Source organism: Taurulus bubalis, assembly GCF_910589615.1.
Source record: "Taurulus bubalis genome assembly, chromosome: 7".
NCBI classification, from domain to species: domain Eukaryota; kingdom Metazoa; phylum Chordata; class Actinopteri; order Perciformes; family Cottidae; genus Taurulus; species Taurulus bubalis.
In genome coordinates, this window is record NC_136595.1 from 5,183,090 (window position 1) to 5,197,888 (window position 14,799).

Genomic DNA, 14,799 nt, shown 5'->3' on the forward strand with positions numbered 1-14,799 from the left:
ACAACTTTGGTATACAGCTTTAAGGAACTGGACACACTCAAAAGAGTTCATGATTTATTTGAATGTGTTAATGATTGGCTCTGGGAGACAAGTGATAATAAGTACATGGGGATTTGTAAATTTGATTTCCCTGTTCAGGCTTTATATGACCCTTTTGGTGACTTGCAGAACCAATAGAGATCACAGATTATTTGCATTAGGGGATACAAATGTATTTAATGTGTTGTATGAGTAAAGGCATAGAGGGGCATAGATCCCTAGAACCCTGAGATCAGAGCATAGAACCCTAGAAGCCTGAGGTTAGAGCAAAGAACCCTGAGCATTCATTTTATGTGGCAACATTTCACGATTGATCAAATATTGTTGCTCTTTATGGAAGAAATCACAAGGAAGCGCTGACGGAGATTTTCAATTTTTATTGACTTTTTGGACAATTTCTTTTCCAGTGTCATCCGTAACCGTTCACTTCAATGGTATTTGCATAATCTTTCATTCAATGCTAGAAGGATAAAAACCAAGGTAGGCTGATGCAAGGTGTTCAATTAGCAGCTAGCAAGCTAACTCTGCACTCCTCAGGCAAAATTAAACTCATTACGATAACTGGGGTAGGGTGGGGATTATGTTCCAAGAGCTTTCACATGAACAATAAACATACCAGTCGGCCATTAAAAAAGGCACCGAGACATCACCTCTACCTGGTTTGTATCTTCCTAACTGTAAGGCTGATAAAAAAAAAAAAAAAAGGGGCCATTGCTATATTAGAACAGAACAATCTGCATAGCAACTGGAAGACAAAGGGACTGGACACTGACCCACTACAGAGGATGAGTAACACAGGACACCACTAGACAGATAGTTGGCACGAGATGGTCTGCTTAAGCTCACAAACACGGTCATATTTAGATTTTTTGTATAGTGATTTACTTCTGAATGTCAAAAAAATAAAAATAAAAAGTTTCATTCAACAGTTAGTGTGAGGTTTGATACGTTGGAGCTCTAGGCCATAGTGTTGTAAGAAGTGTAGTTCAGGGCATGATCTCCGAGCATCTGGCAGTTTGAATGGGTGCTGCGACGGCTACGACGGCTGACACCCCCTCCCTCCTTCCCTGTAAAGTTTACCAATTTGTAAGGCTACAAGGTACGTGCCACTACTCACAGAAGCACAACTAACACGCAAATGCGACAAAGAGGACGACCACTGCAGTGTGCTTGAGAGCCAACGACTGACAATTCTCACTCGGCTACATGATTAAAGCAGGCGGTTTCGGGGGGGGAAGGAGGGGAAGAGGGAGGGTTTACTGAAACAGCCCCCTCCTCGGTCAGGCATCTTGTCGGAACGCGTCACCAGCTGTGATTCAATCCCTTTACCCCAACCTGCGAAGGCAACTAAGAGAAGGGCAGCTAAAAAAACAACAAACAAACAAAATAAAATAAAAACTCATGTCTGGCCACCGCTGAATTTGGTATAACAGTTCAAAACACAATGAAATGTCAGGTCTAATCAACACTTACACGTCAGTCTCGTCTGTATAGACGCAACCTTTTTTTCTTCTTTTTTTGCGTTAAGAGCATTTTTAAATGCAGATACAAAAGCTCACAAGTCAATTACAGTATCTGAAAGCACTTTTAGACTGATGAATCTGCAAGGGCAGGGTGGGATAAGTACACAGAGAAGGATGACATTCTCAGAACTGAAGACTCGTAGGGTCAGCGGTCAGTCCGGGTTAATAGGGGGCTGGGTTGGGGGGACGATAGAGGGGGAGATTGTGTCCGGTTTAGTTTAGGCCCATCTATAGCAGCATGGCTTAGAAGCGCTTGGGTCCCCAAGGAGAGGCCTTGGGTGCCACTGGAGCTCCAAAGCTGGGGAAGTCTTCAGAGCTGCTCATGTCAGGGGCCTGAAAGTAAAACGACAACAAACAAACCAGGGATTACGGGAGGAAGGTGTGACCGATTCCAATTTCAAAACAGTGTCAAGTAATACAAAATAAAAACATTTGTTTTAATGTTCACCTGCTCAGTCCAGGGCGCCTCCCTCACCACAAAGCCTTTGGACGGTCCACGTTGTTCATCCATGGCGGAAGCGCTTCCCCCATGAGGCCTCATGTAAGCCATCTTCGTCTCGTTCTCCACAGCATCTGCCATCTGGCAAAAGCGGCACAAACAGAATGAGTCAGTGCTAAAGTGGGAAGCGGCAAACATTACAGCCATTTCTTATAGCAACCGTCATCATGCATGAAAAAACAAATAAAAAGCTTACGAATTCCTCTTCCAGATTCAGAAGGTGGTCGATGGCTTCATCCACAAGCTCGGGGCGACCTGTGACGGTCACAAGGTTCGGGTCTGCAGCTCCACTCTGAGGAAACCTGAGATCAACCTGGAAAATATAGACACCAAGCAACCCGCATCAAAGATTTGAAGTGATAAAACACACAAAGGAATACAAAAATGTGGGGATTCAATGATAAGACCAAGCGGAGCCCCAAGTAGCACTGACTGGAATTTTTATTTTCTTGAAGAAAAAAAAAAAAAAAAAAAACATATTTCCATATTGCTCTAAAAGTTATTAGAGTCGTATGTTGTATTCCACCAATGAGGACATTTCCTGTCCGCTCTTAGCAGCCTCACCTTAAACTCGTCCATGATCTTGCGGATGCCCTTGCCGCGAGCTCCAATGATGCGAGCATGGACCCTGCCGTCCAGGGTGATGTCCTCGGAGATCATCTCCTCCAGCTCGTCCACTATCGCCTGGATGGCATCTCGTGCTGCTATGGCTTTGTGCTCATACCCTGTAATAGTAATCTGATCCTGGGGAGGAAAACGGCAGCAAATTCACCATGACTTATTATTCTGCTAGTAACGATATGAACTGCTCATTTAGCACCACCTGCTGTGTTGATGGAGTAAGTTCACCTTTTACCTATATTCTTATTTACCTGGTTTTCATCATTCTTATCTGGGAACTGGATGTTAACGTCGTGTTCAGTGCGGATGGTTGTTATGATGGCGCCTTTGCGGCCGATGATTTTAGGGTGATATTTGGGGTCCACAGTGATGGTCAGCTTGAAGCTCCTGAGTGCCTGTGGAGAGGTTGGTGTAAACAACACTGTAGGTTAGCGCTCCACTGGGTTTGACACCCGGGACTCATGTCTACTTCAGCTGGTCAACCATCAATGGGGAAAAGGGTTAATCATTAAACTCTTTCCTCACTCAGCTTGGCCTTTGACAACGTAAGTGCTCCATGTATGAATCATCTACACTGCCACCACAAAGATTCAGCAGAAGTAATTTTTATAAATCACTGTGCCGGAGACCAATTTCAACATTCCCAAAATCACTGTCAACTCTGTGGTGGTAATTTGCATAAAACCACAAAAAAATGGATTAAAATTAATAGAAAAATATATGACTGTTTTTCTATTTAAATATTTGCTTTGATTAAACATTTTGGGGGCCATTAGTAGTTTTAAGGGTGTATTATAAGCTGCTCAGAGCTATGTGAGAAAGATGAAAAACAACTGCATTTATTAAAGTTTCTCATTGCAATTACATTTTACAAGATCATATTTGAACACACCATAGTTATAATCTACCTTCAACCAATACTATTTTCTTTAACCTCCGCTAGCGTTAGCTGTTCCCTCCGATATCGTATAAGTGTCTAATAAAGTTATTTTTTTCCATCTCTACATACCTGCAAATTCTGAAAACACTAGCTATGAAAAAAATACAATACTAATGCAGTACTAACCCGATCCTCCTGGTCGGCCTGCAGCTCTTTGACGCGGTCCAAGAGGCCCTCTTTGGCGCGGTCGAGGTGATTAGCCAAGCCGCTGATGGAGATTTTATCAGACTGCTGCTCAGGAGCAGGCACTTGAATATTAACCTGGAGGAAGAAAGCAAAGTTACTCAGAGTTTGAAGCTAAATAAAATACAAAAAAAAAAAATACAAAAAATTGTGCATCCCTTTGTTCACACACACACACACACACACACACACACACACACACACACACACACACACACACACACACACACACACACACACACACACACACACACACACACACACACACCTCAAATTCATCCATCATCTTGCGAATTCCACTTCCTTTCTGTCCGATGATGTAGCGATGAAGATCAAAAGGCACTTCCACCTCAATAGTGACAGGAACCAAGGCCTAAGGAAAGGAGACAGTATTATTTCTCCAAATGGTTCCTTTGCTCCTCTAATACTAATAATAAAGAGCTCCGTTATGGACGCCAACCTTCAGTGCTTCTACGGCAGCCTCGCACCGCTCTTTGCGGCCAGAGATCACAATCACGTCACACTTTTTGGGCGCGTTTGAGTCGACGGGCTCCTTCACCTCTCCCGCTTCGGCCTCGCCGTTCTCCTGGATGGGGGCCTCGGCAGGAGGGGCTGCTAAAGAATTACAAAATGACAAAAATAAAAAAAGAGCGACTTGATTGGCCAAAGTTTATTGAGAACATTTGTAATTTAAGTACTCCGTTTCAAAGTCTGCGTTTACCTTGCAGGTCCTCGCGCTCTGGGAACTTGATCTGCACATTGTGATCTCTCGTGATCTGCTGGATCCGTGAGCCCTTGGGACCCATGATAGAACGGTGGAACTTCTGAGTGATCACACACTCAATGGTCACTTGCGCGTCCTGGAAAAGACATTCAAATAGGAGAAAAGAAAGAAGAAAAAAAGAGAGACATTAATTACATTTCAAACAAAAGAAATGTAATTAGAAATACTGGCCTAACCCATTTCAAGACCATCGAGGCTGCATCTACTCACCAAGTCCTCAACAATCTCCAGCATGCGCTTTTTGGCTGCTTCCACACATTCTTTGGCTCCTTTCAGGGTGACCTTATCGCTCTGAGTGCCCGTGCGAGGGAAGCTCACCATCACGCCACCATACTCGTCGGCAAGGTCCCTGAGGACTTGGCCGCGTCGAGCCACAAAGTAGCGGTGGTGCTTTGGATCGACGATCATATTGTCCTCGACGACGTTGTCCTGAAACCAAAGAGCGAACGCATATTAAAATCTAAAGATGAAATGCGCCCTCGTCCTGCCATGTTCAAATATAAATTTGGAGCCTCACCAAACTCTTGATGAGTTCCTCCAGCTCCTTCTGGGCGTCCCGCACGGCTTCTTCAGTGCCAACCACGGTAATGAGCTCCTGGTCTTGGTCGTCGGCGGTGGGGAAAATGATCCGGGCCCCGGTGCTGTCGCGAACCTTGCGGATGTTTCCGCCACCTTTCCCGATGAGGAACTTGTGGTATTCCGGCTTCGCACGCAGCTCGGCGGTGTGGCTCTTTGTTTGCTGAAGTAAAAATATGAAAAACAGAAGTTAAGTTTTAATGGGCTGAACATGATTTAATCTTGAGGGAGAAAAATGCAGCGGGCAAAGCAAACTTTAAACAAAGCTTGTTTTTATTCTGACAGCGGAAAGGACGCTGACAGAAGCTCTCAGCAGGCGGCAATGTATGATCAGTGAGGCACAGAGGGCCCTCCCTCTGCGCTCCTGTCCGACGGCTGCCAGTTTAGCGAGGTCAGCTGAAGTTCAACCCGTCACACTTCTACAAACCTTCTCCTCTGCCAGGGCGAGCAGTTGCTGCTTGGCCTTCTCCACCTCCTCCGCGGGGCCTCGGATGGTGACCTTATCGATCCCTGAACCCTCCGTGGGGAAGTGGATGTGCACGCCGCCGCACTCCTCCATGATGGAGCGCACGAAGCGGCCCTTCGATCCGATCAGGGAGTTGTGCAGCTTGGAAGGAATGGACACCTCTATCTCCGTGATGTTCGCCTGAGCACAGAAAGACGCTAGTTATGCATTTGTACCAGTGCTGCGCGGTGTACAGACAAGGTATCGCAATAACCTGCAGTTAAAAAAAACGTACGAAATTCCATGTAATCAGTGCTGGTATTTGAGGAATGACTGTTTGAATTAGCGCGGGGACATGGGTTATCTTCGCAGCAGTCAAATAAAATAGGCTGCGTGTCCCGAGAATTGGCTAACGCTAACCGGTAGGATAGAGTCGACAAATGAAAAAAAAACTAAAAACAATGCGGCTCGAATTACGACCAAATGAAATTCCCCATCTTCTCTGAATCCGTCCAAGCATCTCCTGTGAAAACATAATCCAAAAAGTATTGGTTTAAGTATTATTTTACAGTGTTTCTCTGTAATGTGAAACGGACCCTGAAGGAAAAGCAGTCCGCTTCACAGACACACCACCTTCTACAGTTACTGCAGCGGCTTCCCGATTTCTGAAGCTTTTCCCTAATCAACATCTCACAGAACGGAAGTTATGAGCATGAGTTTTTGTTTTGGAAACCTCTCTAAAAATATCACTCATGCACTGGCATCGTTTTACAACAATTATTTAATACATTAAATATATATATATTTATTGATAAAGAAAATTATTTTAAGTTTCATCTTTTAGTTCCTTATGTTTTGCTGCGGTATGTTTCAGTATCGGTTTACAGATATTCAGGCAGGGCATCAAGTCAGTTTTGTTATTATGACAACACTAATGCCAAAGCTTTGGAGGGACACACACACACACACACACACACACACACACTTACCAGCTCCTTCTGAATGGCCAGGATGCGAGTTCTTGCGACCTCGCAGTTTGCCTTCTTGCCTGTGATGACGATCATCTCAGAGTTGCTGTTCTCAGCAGGTAGGTCAATTTTTGTGCTGGTTTCCTCCCGAATCTAGAAATGGGAAAGGAAACATATTGTTTCAGTCAAACATGGGACACCCCAAAGACCTCGTACATGAATTATGTTATAAATATACAGCACCTTCTTGATATTTGATCCTCCTTTTCCAATTATGTTTCTGTGGAACTGCTTGAAGATGGGGACTGAGAGACAAAAGCCGTTCTCCACCTGTCAAAAGGAATCACTGAAAGTTAACGTTTATGGATTCCAAAATAGACTAGCTTTAAAAAAAAAATCTACGCCAGATAACACATGCGAGAGAAAAGACCTACCATTTCAGCCACGATCTTCTGCATGAACTTTGCACATTTTTCAACCTCATTCCGTGGGCCCCGAAGTTGAACAATGTCACTTTTCTGTGCTGGGTCGGGGAAATTGATGATGACCTGGAAGAAATGTGATCATGGAGTTATGGGAGTACATTTAACGGCTTCAGTACAGACAAACCCACCACCAACGCTACCAACGCTACCAACTTACCTCTGGGAATTTGTCCCGCACTTCTTTTATCTTCTCCCCCTTTTGGCCAATGATGGCTCGATGAAAACGTTGTTCAATGATCAGGTCCTTTGTACGCTCGTTCTCCTGCGAGAGAGCGAAAGAGCGCATTTAGCGGCGGCACACCAGGATCCAATATGCAGCGTCTTGCCTGCGAAGTTCGTGCTCACCATGCGTGTTGTAAGCTCCAGCAGCTCCTTCTTGGCCTCCTGCACGCCCTGGGGATCCCCCTCAATGCGGATCACGGTGCTCTTCTCGTTGTCAGGGGGGATGCGGACACTCACCTTGTGCAGCTCTTTGATGCGGTTGACTAAAAGTAAAGATCAATAAACTTATGGCTTGAGAAGGACACTGATCCAGATTTTCCTTGCACTTTGTAAAATTATGCATATCATGATCACAGCAAACTTAGATCTAGAAGCAACAGCAGAAAAGCCGATCTCACGGAGGTAGGATGTGGCAAATCGCCAAGAATCTTATCTAATTATCTAAAAACAGCATATCCCCTGTAATGCCACCACTGCCCTAACCCAACAATGTGTAATTGATTTGCACAAAATTAGCCATTTACTACATCCTACGTTGAACCAGCACCAATGCATCGAGTGCGTTAGATATCGACAACCCTAGTTGCACTGTTGCAGTTCAATACACCAGCCTTTTACAGCAACACAGTACTTACTGTTAACGCCTCCTTTTCCGATCAGGTGTCTGTGGAATTTAGGATCCACGCTGATCTCGGTGAAGTCCATACGGTTTACCTTTAAAGTGAAAGTAGACAAAAGCATGAAAATCTCTGGAATATATCAACTGTAACTCTGTACAATGCCACTCTTTAAAAGAAGACACCCTCTACTTTGTAGCACATGACCGTGACATGAAAAGAAGCCTTTTCATTGTGGATCAGGCGTTGTGTCTAGATAGAGTTCTTTAGTTAACCAGGTACTCACCAGATCGGTCACAATGATTTCAATCTGGCCCTGCACCATCTGCACGTCTTTGGTGGGACCCTCCAGGGTGATCTTATCTTCTCCCTCGGTGAACTCGATGTGCACCTGAATGCAAAATACATGAAAGAAATAAGTCACAATTTAGGAGGGAAAAAAGAAAGTGTATACATCTTATTTATTTTTTTTAAATTACTCAACAGACCTTGGGCATTTGTTGGGTAATCTTGGCCAAGTTCTGCCCCTTCTTGCCAATAATGAAACGATGAAGCCAAGAGGGAGCTGAGACCGAGGAAACAGTGTAGCTGTTTGCCTGCGAGAGGAAACATTCACTTTAAGTTACTGTTCTTTTTCTTAAACAATAGCCCACGTCAAAGGTCGTAGCTAGAGTGTCTTCAAGAGTTCCACACCTTGGCGTAAACTTCAGTGAGGGCCTGACCCAGACGGTCTGGCTCCCCACGAAGGATGACAGTTTCTGAGCTGCTGTCAGACGGTGGGATCTCGACGGAGACGCCAGTTTTCTCCAGGATTTCCTGCAGGGTGTTTCCCTTGGGGCCGATCACATACTTGTGCTGAGACTTCTTCACCTCCACCGCAATGGTGGTGGTGTTCTTCTTCTGCAATGCAAAAAAAAAGAAAAGAAAGAAAGTTAGTTGAGCAAGGAATTAGTGCGATCTGTCACTATTGGCTTTCCTCGCAATGGTTTGGATTTCAACATTACCTTTTCTTCATAAACCTTCTTGATCATCGTCACAGCAAGGGCCACCTGCTCCTTTTCCCCAGTGATGACAATCTCCGTCTTGTTCACACTCGGAGGGGGGACATTGATGCGGGCGCCGGTCTCCTGCATCATCTCTCCCACCAGCTTGTTGTAGGCGCCGGTGAGGAACGGATGGTACACCTTGTCAATGTTCACCCTCTCCACAGCACGCTTGTCCTACGAGTACAGGAGGCGGGGACAACAAAAGAAAATAACAATATATCCCAAAAGCTGCGATATGAGGGAATGCGTTAATGGAGTCAGTTGACCGTCTCAGGAGACGCGTTACCTGCTCAGCAGAGATCAACAGGATCTCATGCTTGGCCTTCTCCAGGCCTTCCTTGGTGCCAGAGATCTTGATCTGGTTACTGGTGTCGTCGGGTCGTGGGATTTGGATTTTGGTGGCAGTCTTGAGCTCCAGCTCCTGAAGCTTCTCCCCGTTTTTGCCGATGACAAAGCGATGGTGCTCCTTGGGGATGGCGACAGTAGCCGAGGCCTGCCGGGGTTAAAGTGAACAGTTGACGCCATTGTACTCCACCATTAATACTGCATACGGTCACCACAGACAATACGGATCTCCTGACCTGAGTCTGCAGTCGAGACACAATCTCCTTGCGGGCCTTCATCACGGCATCCAACTTTCCAGAAACCATGATGGAGAGACCCTGATCTTTTGCCAAGGAGAGTTCCAGGTGGGCTCCGGTCTTGTGCATGATGTCCACGCAGACCTTCGCTTGGTCTCCTTCCCCGAACTGGTTGAGGTCCTTGTACTTGCGCTCTTCTAGCGGCACATGGAAAACCTGGGAAAAGAAAACCGCCAATTTGGTGTGATGAACAATTGTTATATCAGAATAAAATGCTTTTATAGGACCCATTGGCACTGAAGACAAAGACACAGTTTGAAACTGGACTCCAGCCACCCCTGAACTACTAAAGGAAGGGCTTCATCTTGGACATGCATGCAGCATACACACACAGTGTAGGGTATAAGCATGAGTGAATGGGTTCTAGAAACAAACTCACTGTCCTAACAGCTTTTTATTCAAGTCTCAATTTCCCAGTAGGACGTTTCAAGATATTTCTCACAGTCTTTAATCGAAGCCAATCCTAACCAAAACTGAAGGCAGGCAATAAAAAGATTGATTTTTTTAAATGACACTATAAAACTGCTAATAGCACAGAATTGGCTCGTCGTTCCCAATCGTTTGTTTAACTTGTGCCCCCTTCAAACACTCAGTCTACCTTACTCCCACAGAGTTCAACCAAACAGGGATTTCCTTTTTAGTTGTGGAGGCCTGAAAAAGGTATCCAAGATTTAACAAGAATTAAAAAAGTTGAAAAGGAGACGCCATAGAAATGAATGTAGAACTTTTACCATCCAGACTAGGAACCACTGGAGTATGCTAGAGGCACCAATAACATGTTAGTGTACGGTATGCTGTACATTCTGTAACCCTAATGTTTAGTTAAGAGGCCTTTTTACAGCAGATATTTTGACATGGCAGTGATTTATAAGATTAACCAACACTGCATGGCATTCTGTTCCAGGGCCCTGGTAGTGTGCTCATGTCAGGGCATACTGCTTATATCTGTAGTTCAGGTTGTTGTTGTTATTATTATTATTATTATTATTATTATTATTATTATTATTATTATTATTATTATTATTACACTTGTGTTTTTCCTGCCATTTCAACTCAAAAAGTCTGCAGTAGAAAAGGTTAATTTGGCTATTTATCAGTTATCATAATAAGTATTCACAAAAAAAATAAAAATAAATTGTACTTTGTAATTTTAATGCATTCAACTTGTCTTTTTTTTTTTCAAGAACAGACCATCTGGCTTTGATCATTGCTGCATGATTAACCCTTTTCTCTAGACTAGGAGGGGCATATACAGACTGGGCAGTTCAACTTGCAGTGTTCAACAAGGAAAAAGAAAACACATAGCTTTGTCTCACTGCATTTCATCCATCAGTAAATACTATGCAGGAGGAAACGTCGCAGAGGAGGAAAATTAAGATTGTGTCTGTCTCCACATTAAATCAAATGTCGAGTGTTGAATGGTTACATTTCTGCTTTTGAACACAATTGCCGTGAAACAATCAGAATATAAACTTTTCTCTCACTCACAACAACACCGCTCTCTTCTACCGCTCACCCAACCTCGTTCTCTTTTTCTCTCCCTCTTGTTAAAAACTAAAAATATAAAGTGGAGAAAGTCAGAAAGTTACAGGAATCTTTAACAAAACTCTACTTTTAATGTTGTGGAACAAAGTGAGCTGTGTGCGTGTTTGACCAATCAGCGATCGTTATCCCAGCAAAAAACACATCCCCAAAGTCTCCATACTCTCAGAAGGTACTACCCACCGAGCGGGGCCTTTATGAGGATTAAAATGTCCCCAGAACTTAATTTAGACCCCGGTCCCTGCAGCTCCTCAAACGGTTCCTCGGTCCTGGGGAAAGTTCCTGAGGCTGGCCTTGCGGGTTTAAACACCAGCAGCGTATTCAGTGCAACATGTTGAGACATGTTCTCGGGGAAATAGTTAACTGCATTCTGGGAAATGTCGGAGACCACCAACTGAAGACGACGACGAAGGTGGATGAACGATCCACCTTCTCCAAGAAAACAAGTAAATACTAAATCAGTAAATTACAAAACATATTCATACAAGAGCTCACAAACCTTTCAGTTAATTTCTTCGCAACGTCAGAAAAAGCGTTCTACCTGGGTGATGACAGAAGACTTGAGAGGGCGGATCTTGGATGTCCAGGCGTTGGCAGTTTCCTGGGTGCCCTCAGGTGAGGCCGCCTTCTCAGGCAGAGGCGGGAAGGCGTCCTTGTAGGTAGGAAGCGCATCCTCTTCCTCTCCAGCACTGGGTCCTGCCCCAGGAGCTGAGCACAGACAAAAAATAAAAAAATCCACTTACGGCTTTTCATTTGCATTTTACAAATCAAGCGTCATCTTAAAAATCCAAAAACTCACCACCGCCAATCTGCTCTGGACGGAGCCCACTGCGGTGCTCATTGAAGCTTTCCTGCGTAAGTACCGCGACTGAGCTCATGGTCAAAATCCCACGTTTACACAGAGTCCGAGTGTGCCACTGCAAGGAAAGGAAGCATTACTATTAAAAAGGGTTTCGTAACAGGAAGCGCATCATATTTAAAACACCTATTTTCTAAATCAGCTCCTCACTACGAGTGATGGGTATTGTTGAACACGAGTATATTACTCAAACTTTGCTACTCCGCCCCAAGGAGGTTTTTCTTCTAAACTTTGACATTGATTGTTTATTTGAAAAGATGTAGTCAAAGAAAAATGCTCAAGATGAAACTATGGAAGAAATAAAACATGTTTTCAGGAGCTTTAACAAGATTTTTTAAACTTAATTATTGCCAATTAAATGTTGTTTCTTCCCCCCTTTTCTTAGTGCAAGCTTGTTATAAAAATGGAAAATAGAAATTCCAAAGGGTTATGAATGTTTGGCATCAGTCTAACCTACACAGCAACTTGCTTCACATCCAAGGAATCGATTAACAATCATCATCGCTCTTATTTATATCGTGTTCTTGTAAATATGGTACACATTAGCATGTTGTAATCGCCTTGTACAGGTTTTGCACATCAGCAATAACGGCGAAATAGAAGTTTGACTGGCTCCTTATTTAATTCACAAATTGAGTTTGGCATGCACTTATGTGTCATGAAAACTAGGTAACAGAACCCCTGCATGTGTCACATGTACAGGTTTAGAATGTTATACAAGCTTATCAGAGGCGGACTTTGGGATTCTTGCCATTATCTAATCTGCCTTTATCAAAGGAAAACACGTCTTTCACCACACAACCACACTTCTTGTCACATTAGCATGTCAGCACTGTGTTAAAAGTATGCAGAGACTGATTGGAGAGTAAATAGATAATGCCTTAGCACCACAAAAGAAAACACTGGTGTGGGCAGGGCCACAGCGACAGAACATTTTGTCTCTCTGCAAGAAACCTGTTTGTCTTCTGTTGCGACCGTCTTTGTCCAGTGCTATTCTAAGAAGTGTAACCTAGTGAGTAGGCTCCAGGGTTAAGAGGATTTTTTTCCCCCACTGACCCCTGTGTACGTCCATGTTGGATAGGATTAAAGCAACAACAAAAAACGCAGTACAGGAAGCTCTGATGTCCTGGGGGACACACCTCGAGGGTCTTTGAAGACAACTTTTTCCGACAGCTATTATGATTTCTGACTAAAGCTAAAAGGGCTGATTTGTTGACAGAGTTTGCTCAAACAAACAAGCGCTACGGCTACAACTTGATTCCACTTTACCGTAAAACAAAGCAGAATTTATCATCAGGAGTCACTGCTCTGTTTTCCTGGCTGGCAAATACAGTTAAATCCTGGCTGACCAAGAGCAGAGGAATGTGAATAGTTTTAGGATGGATTTTTTTACCCCCAAGCACACCTGAAATTCATCTAAAAGCACGGAGAAACTCCCAGATAAGTTGTTGATATTAAAGTTTTTTTTACAGATCAGGCAATTTAAGGAAAATCACTTGGAGCCTCAACATGGCAGTCGTCAGTTCAGCAGGCAGTTTCCCCACCTACAATTTTCAGACCACCCTTTTAGTGGCCTCTTCCTTGTCAGGCTTCATAAACTTAAGGCTGCTCTCGACCCAGCACTCATTACTGTTTGCAAGCCCCGTTGCCAAGTGAATATCCTTCATTTAAACCTCAAATCAAACATTTTGTATGGATTTCGATATTGAGCGAGCACGGGAACAACTTTGCAGCAACGCTAAGTGAATTTTGGAGGTAGGCCGTCCCCCGCCTTGATGCCATTTTTGTGGCTTGAAAAAGTGCAAAGCACGTCACAGTCATCCAGAGGAGGAACAACAAAGCCACGCCAATGCTAAACAGACTCAAAATACTTAACAGGTTAAAGCATATTTAAACTGAGTGTGAGGTTCGCAACACACTTTATATAGAATGGTGGATTTTCAATGCGATGGCTCAGGATTATTTCAAGTTTCCTTCCTCCAGAATAGACTAGGTGTATTTAAAAACTGAAAATAAAACGATGTCCTTTGTGGTCGGCTTTAAATTGAATAAATACCCGAATAAAACAGAGTAGAAGGGAGGTTGAACATCCATCTTATTTCAAGTTAAAACAGCGATTTCTTTAATGAATCACAATGTTTGATAGATACTAAAGGACTCTGGGACTAAATAAGTTTTTTACACATCATGGCTACGTTTCTCAGCTTGCTTTGGAGTTTCAGTGTCCCCTGTCGGTGAAAATACATATGCTAACAAGTGAAGTACTACTCTGAATTTCCATGTATACTTGTGCCAAGTGTCAGTAAGAAAACGCTGTACGGCCTAAGTGCTGAGGCTTTCTACTCCACAAACCTAATTATACTTCATCACTACGGGACAATTTTCAAGCTGTGGTTGGAGTGGGCAGGGTCCCATTTAGGGTAAACAAAATGGTATGCATTAGTGACAGCAGTTCACAATGCTAATAGTTGTAACAACTTACCAGCTAATTGGTCAGTTACCAGATAATCCGTCCTGTAAAGATGCAATTTCCCGTCAGCCTGCCAGCTTTTGCCTAAAGACCAGAAAGAAAAAAGGGATCAGCTGTATTGAAAGAACCAAGAAGGCGTCTTAGTTTCAAAGACAGATAAATAAATAATTATTTCAGGTGTCTCCGATTGAAACCTATGCACAGACGGGCTAATATACGTGCACACAAAAATAATGTTGTATTCTCAAAAATATCTGTATGATCAAGTTGAATTATTGCTTATGTGTGCATCCTGCCCCATTAACTAAAAACTACTAGAAGTGGTTAATGACATACCAA

At 43.6% G+C, this 14,799-nt stretch overlaps 1 protein-coding gene across 3 annotated transcripts; it reads right to left on the bottom strand.

The window, feature by feature from the left end:
• Positions 1-401: 401 nt before the first annotated feature.
• On the bottom strand, positions 402-14,595 carry hdlbpa (high density lipoprotein binding protein a). Of its 3 annotated transcripts, none has more exons than XM_079220979.1 (27): positions 14,473-14,595; positions 11,931-12,048; positions 11,673-11,839; positions 9,530-9,745; positions 9,235-9,441; positions 8,907-9,122; positions 8,596-8,802; positions 8,391-8,498; positions 8,189-8,293; positions 7,921-7,999; positions 7,409-7,548; positions 7,221-7,325; positions 7,013-7,126; positions 6,822-6,908; positions 6,600-6,731; positions 5,593-5,811; positions 5,107-5,328; positions 4,800-5,018; positions 4,527-4,665; positions 4,266-4,417; positions 4,074-4,178; positions 3,749-3,883; positions 2,934-3,077; positions 2,626-2,805; positions 2,258-2,374; positions 2,011-2,142; positions 402-1,895 (listed from the first exon to the last, which is right to left on the bottom strand). In XM_079220979.1, exons 2-27 carry the CDS (start codon positions 12,007-12,009, stop codon positions 1,806-1,808), a joined length of 3,816 nt encoding a protein of 1,271 aa, XP_079077105.1. In that variant the 5' UTR covers positions 12,010-12,048; positions 14,473-14,595; the 3' UTR covers positions 402-1,805. The 3 variants fall into 3 exon arrangements, with proteins under 3 accessions (XP_079077105.1, XP_079077106.1, XP_079077104.1); XM_079220980.1 differs by having other exon boundaries at positions 4,365-4,420; XM_079220978.1 differs by having other exon boundaries at positions 4,266-4,420.
• Positions 14,596-14,799: the final 204 nt, after the last annotated feature.

Coding starts and splice junctions, on each gene's coding strand:
- hdlbpa (XM_079220978.1), bottom strand. CDS start 12,009: ATGAGCTCAGTCGCGGTACTTACGCAGGAAAGCTTCAATGAGCACCGC. Junction 8,499..8,595: donor TCACTGAAGTTTACGCCAAG/GTGTGGAACTCT, acceptor TTCCTCTCGCAG/GCAAACAGCTACACTGTTTC. Junction 8,000..8,188: donor AAATCATTGTGACCGATCTG/GTGAGTACCTGG, acceptor TTCACTTTAAAG/GTAAACCGTATGGACTTCAC.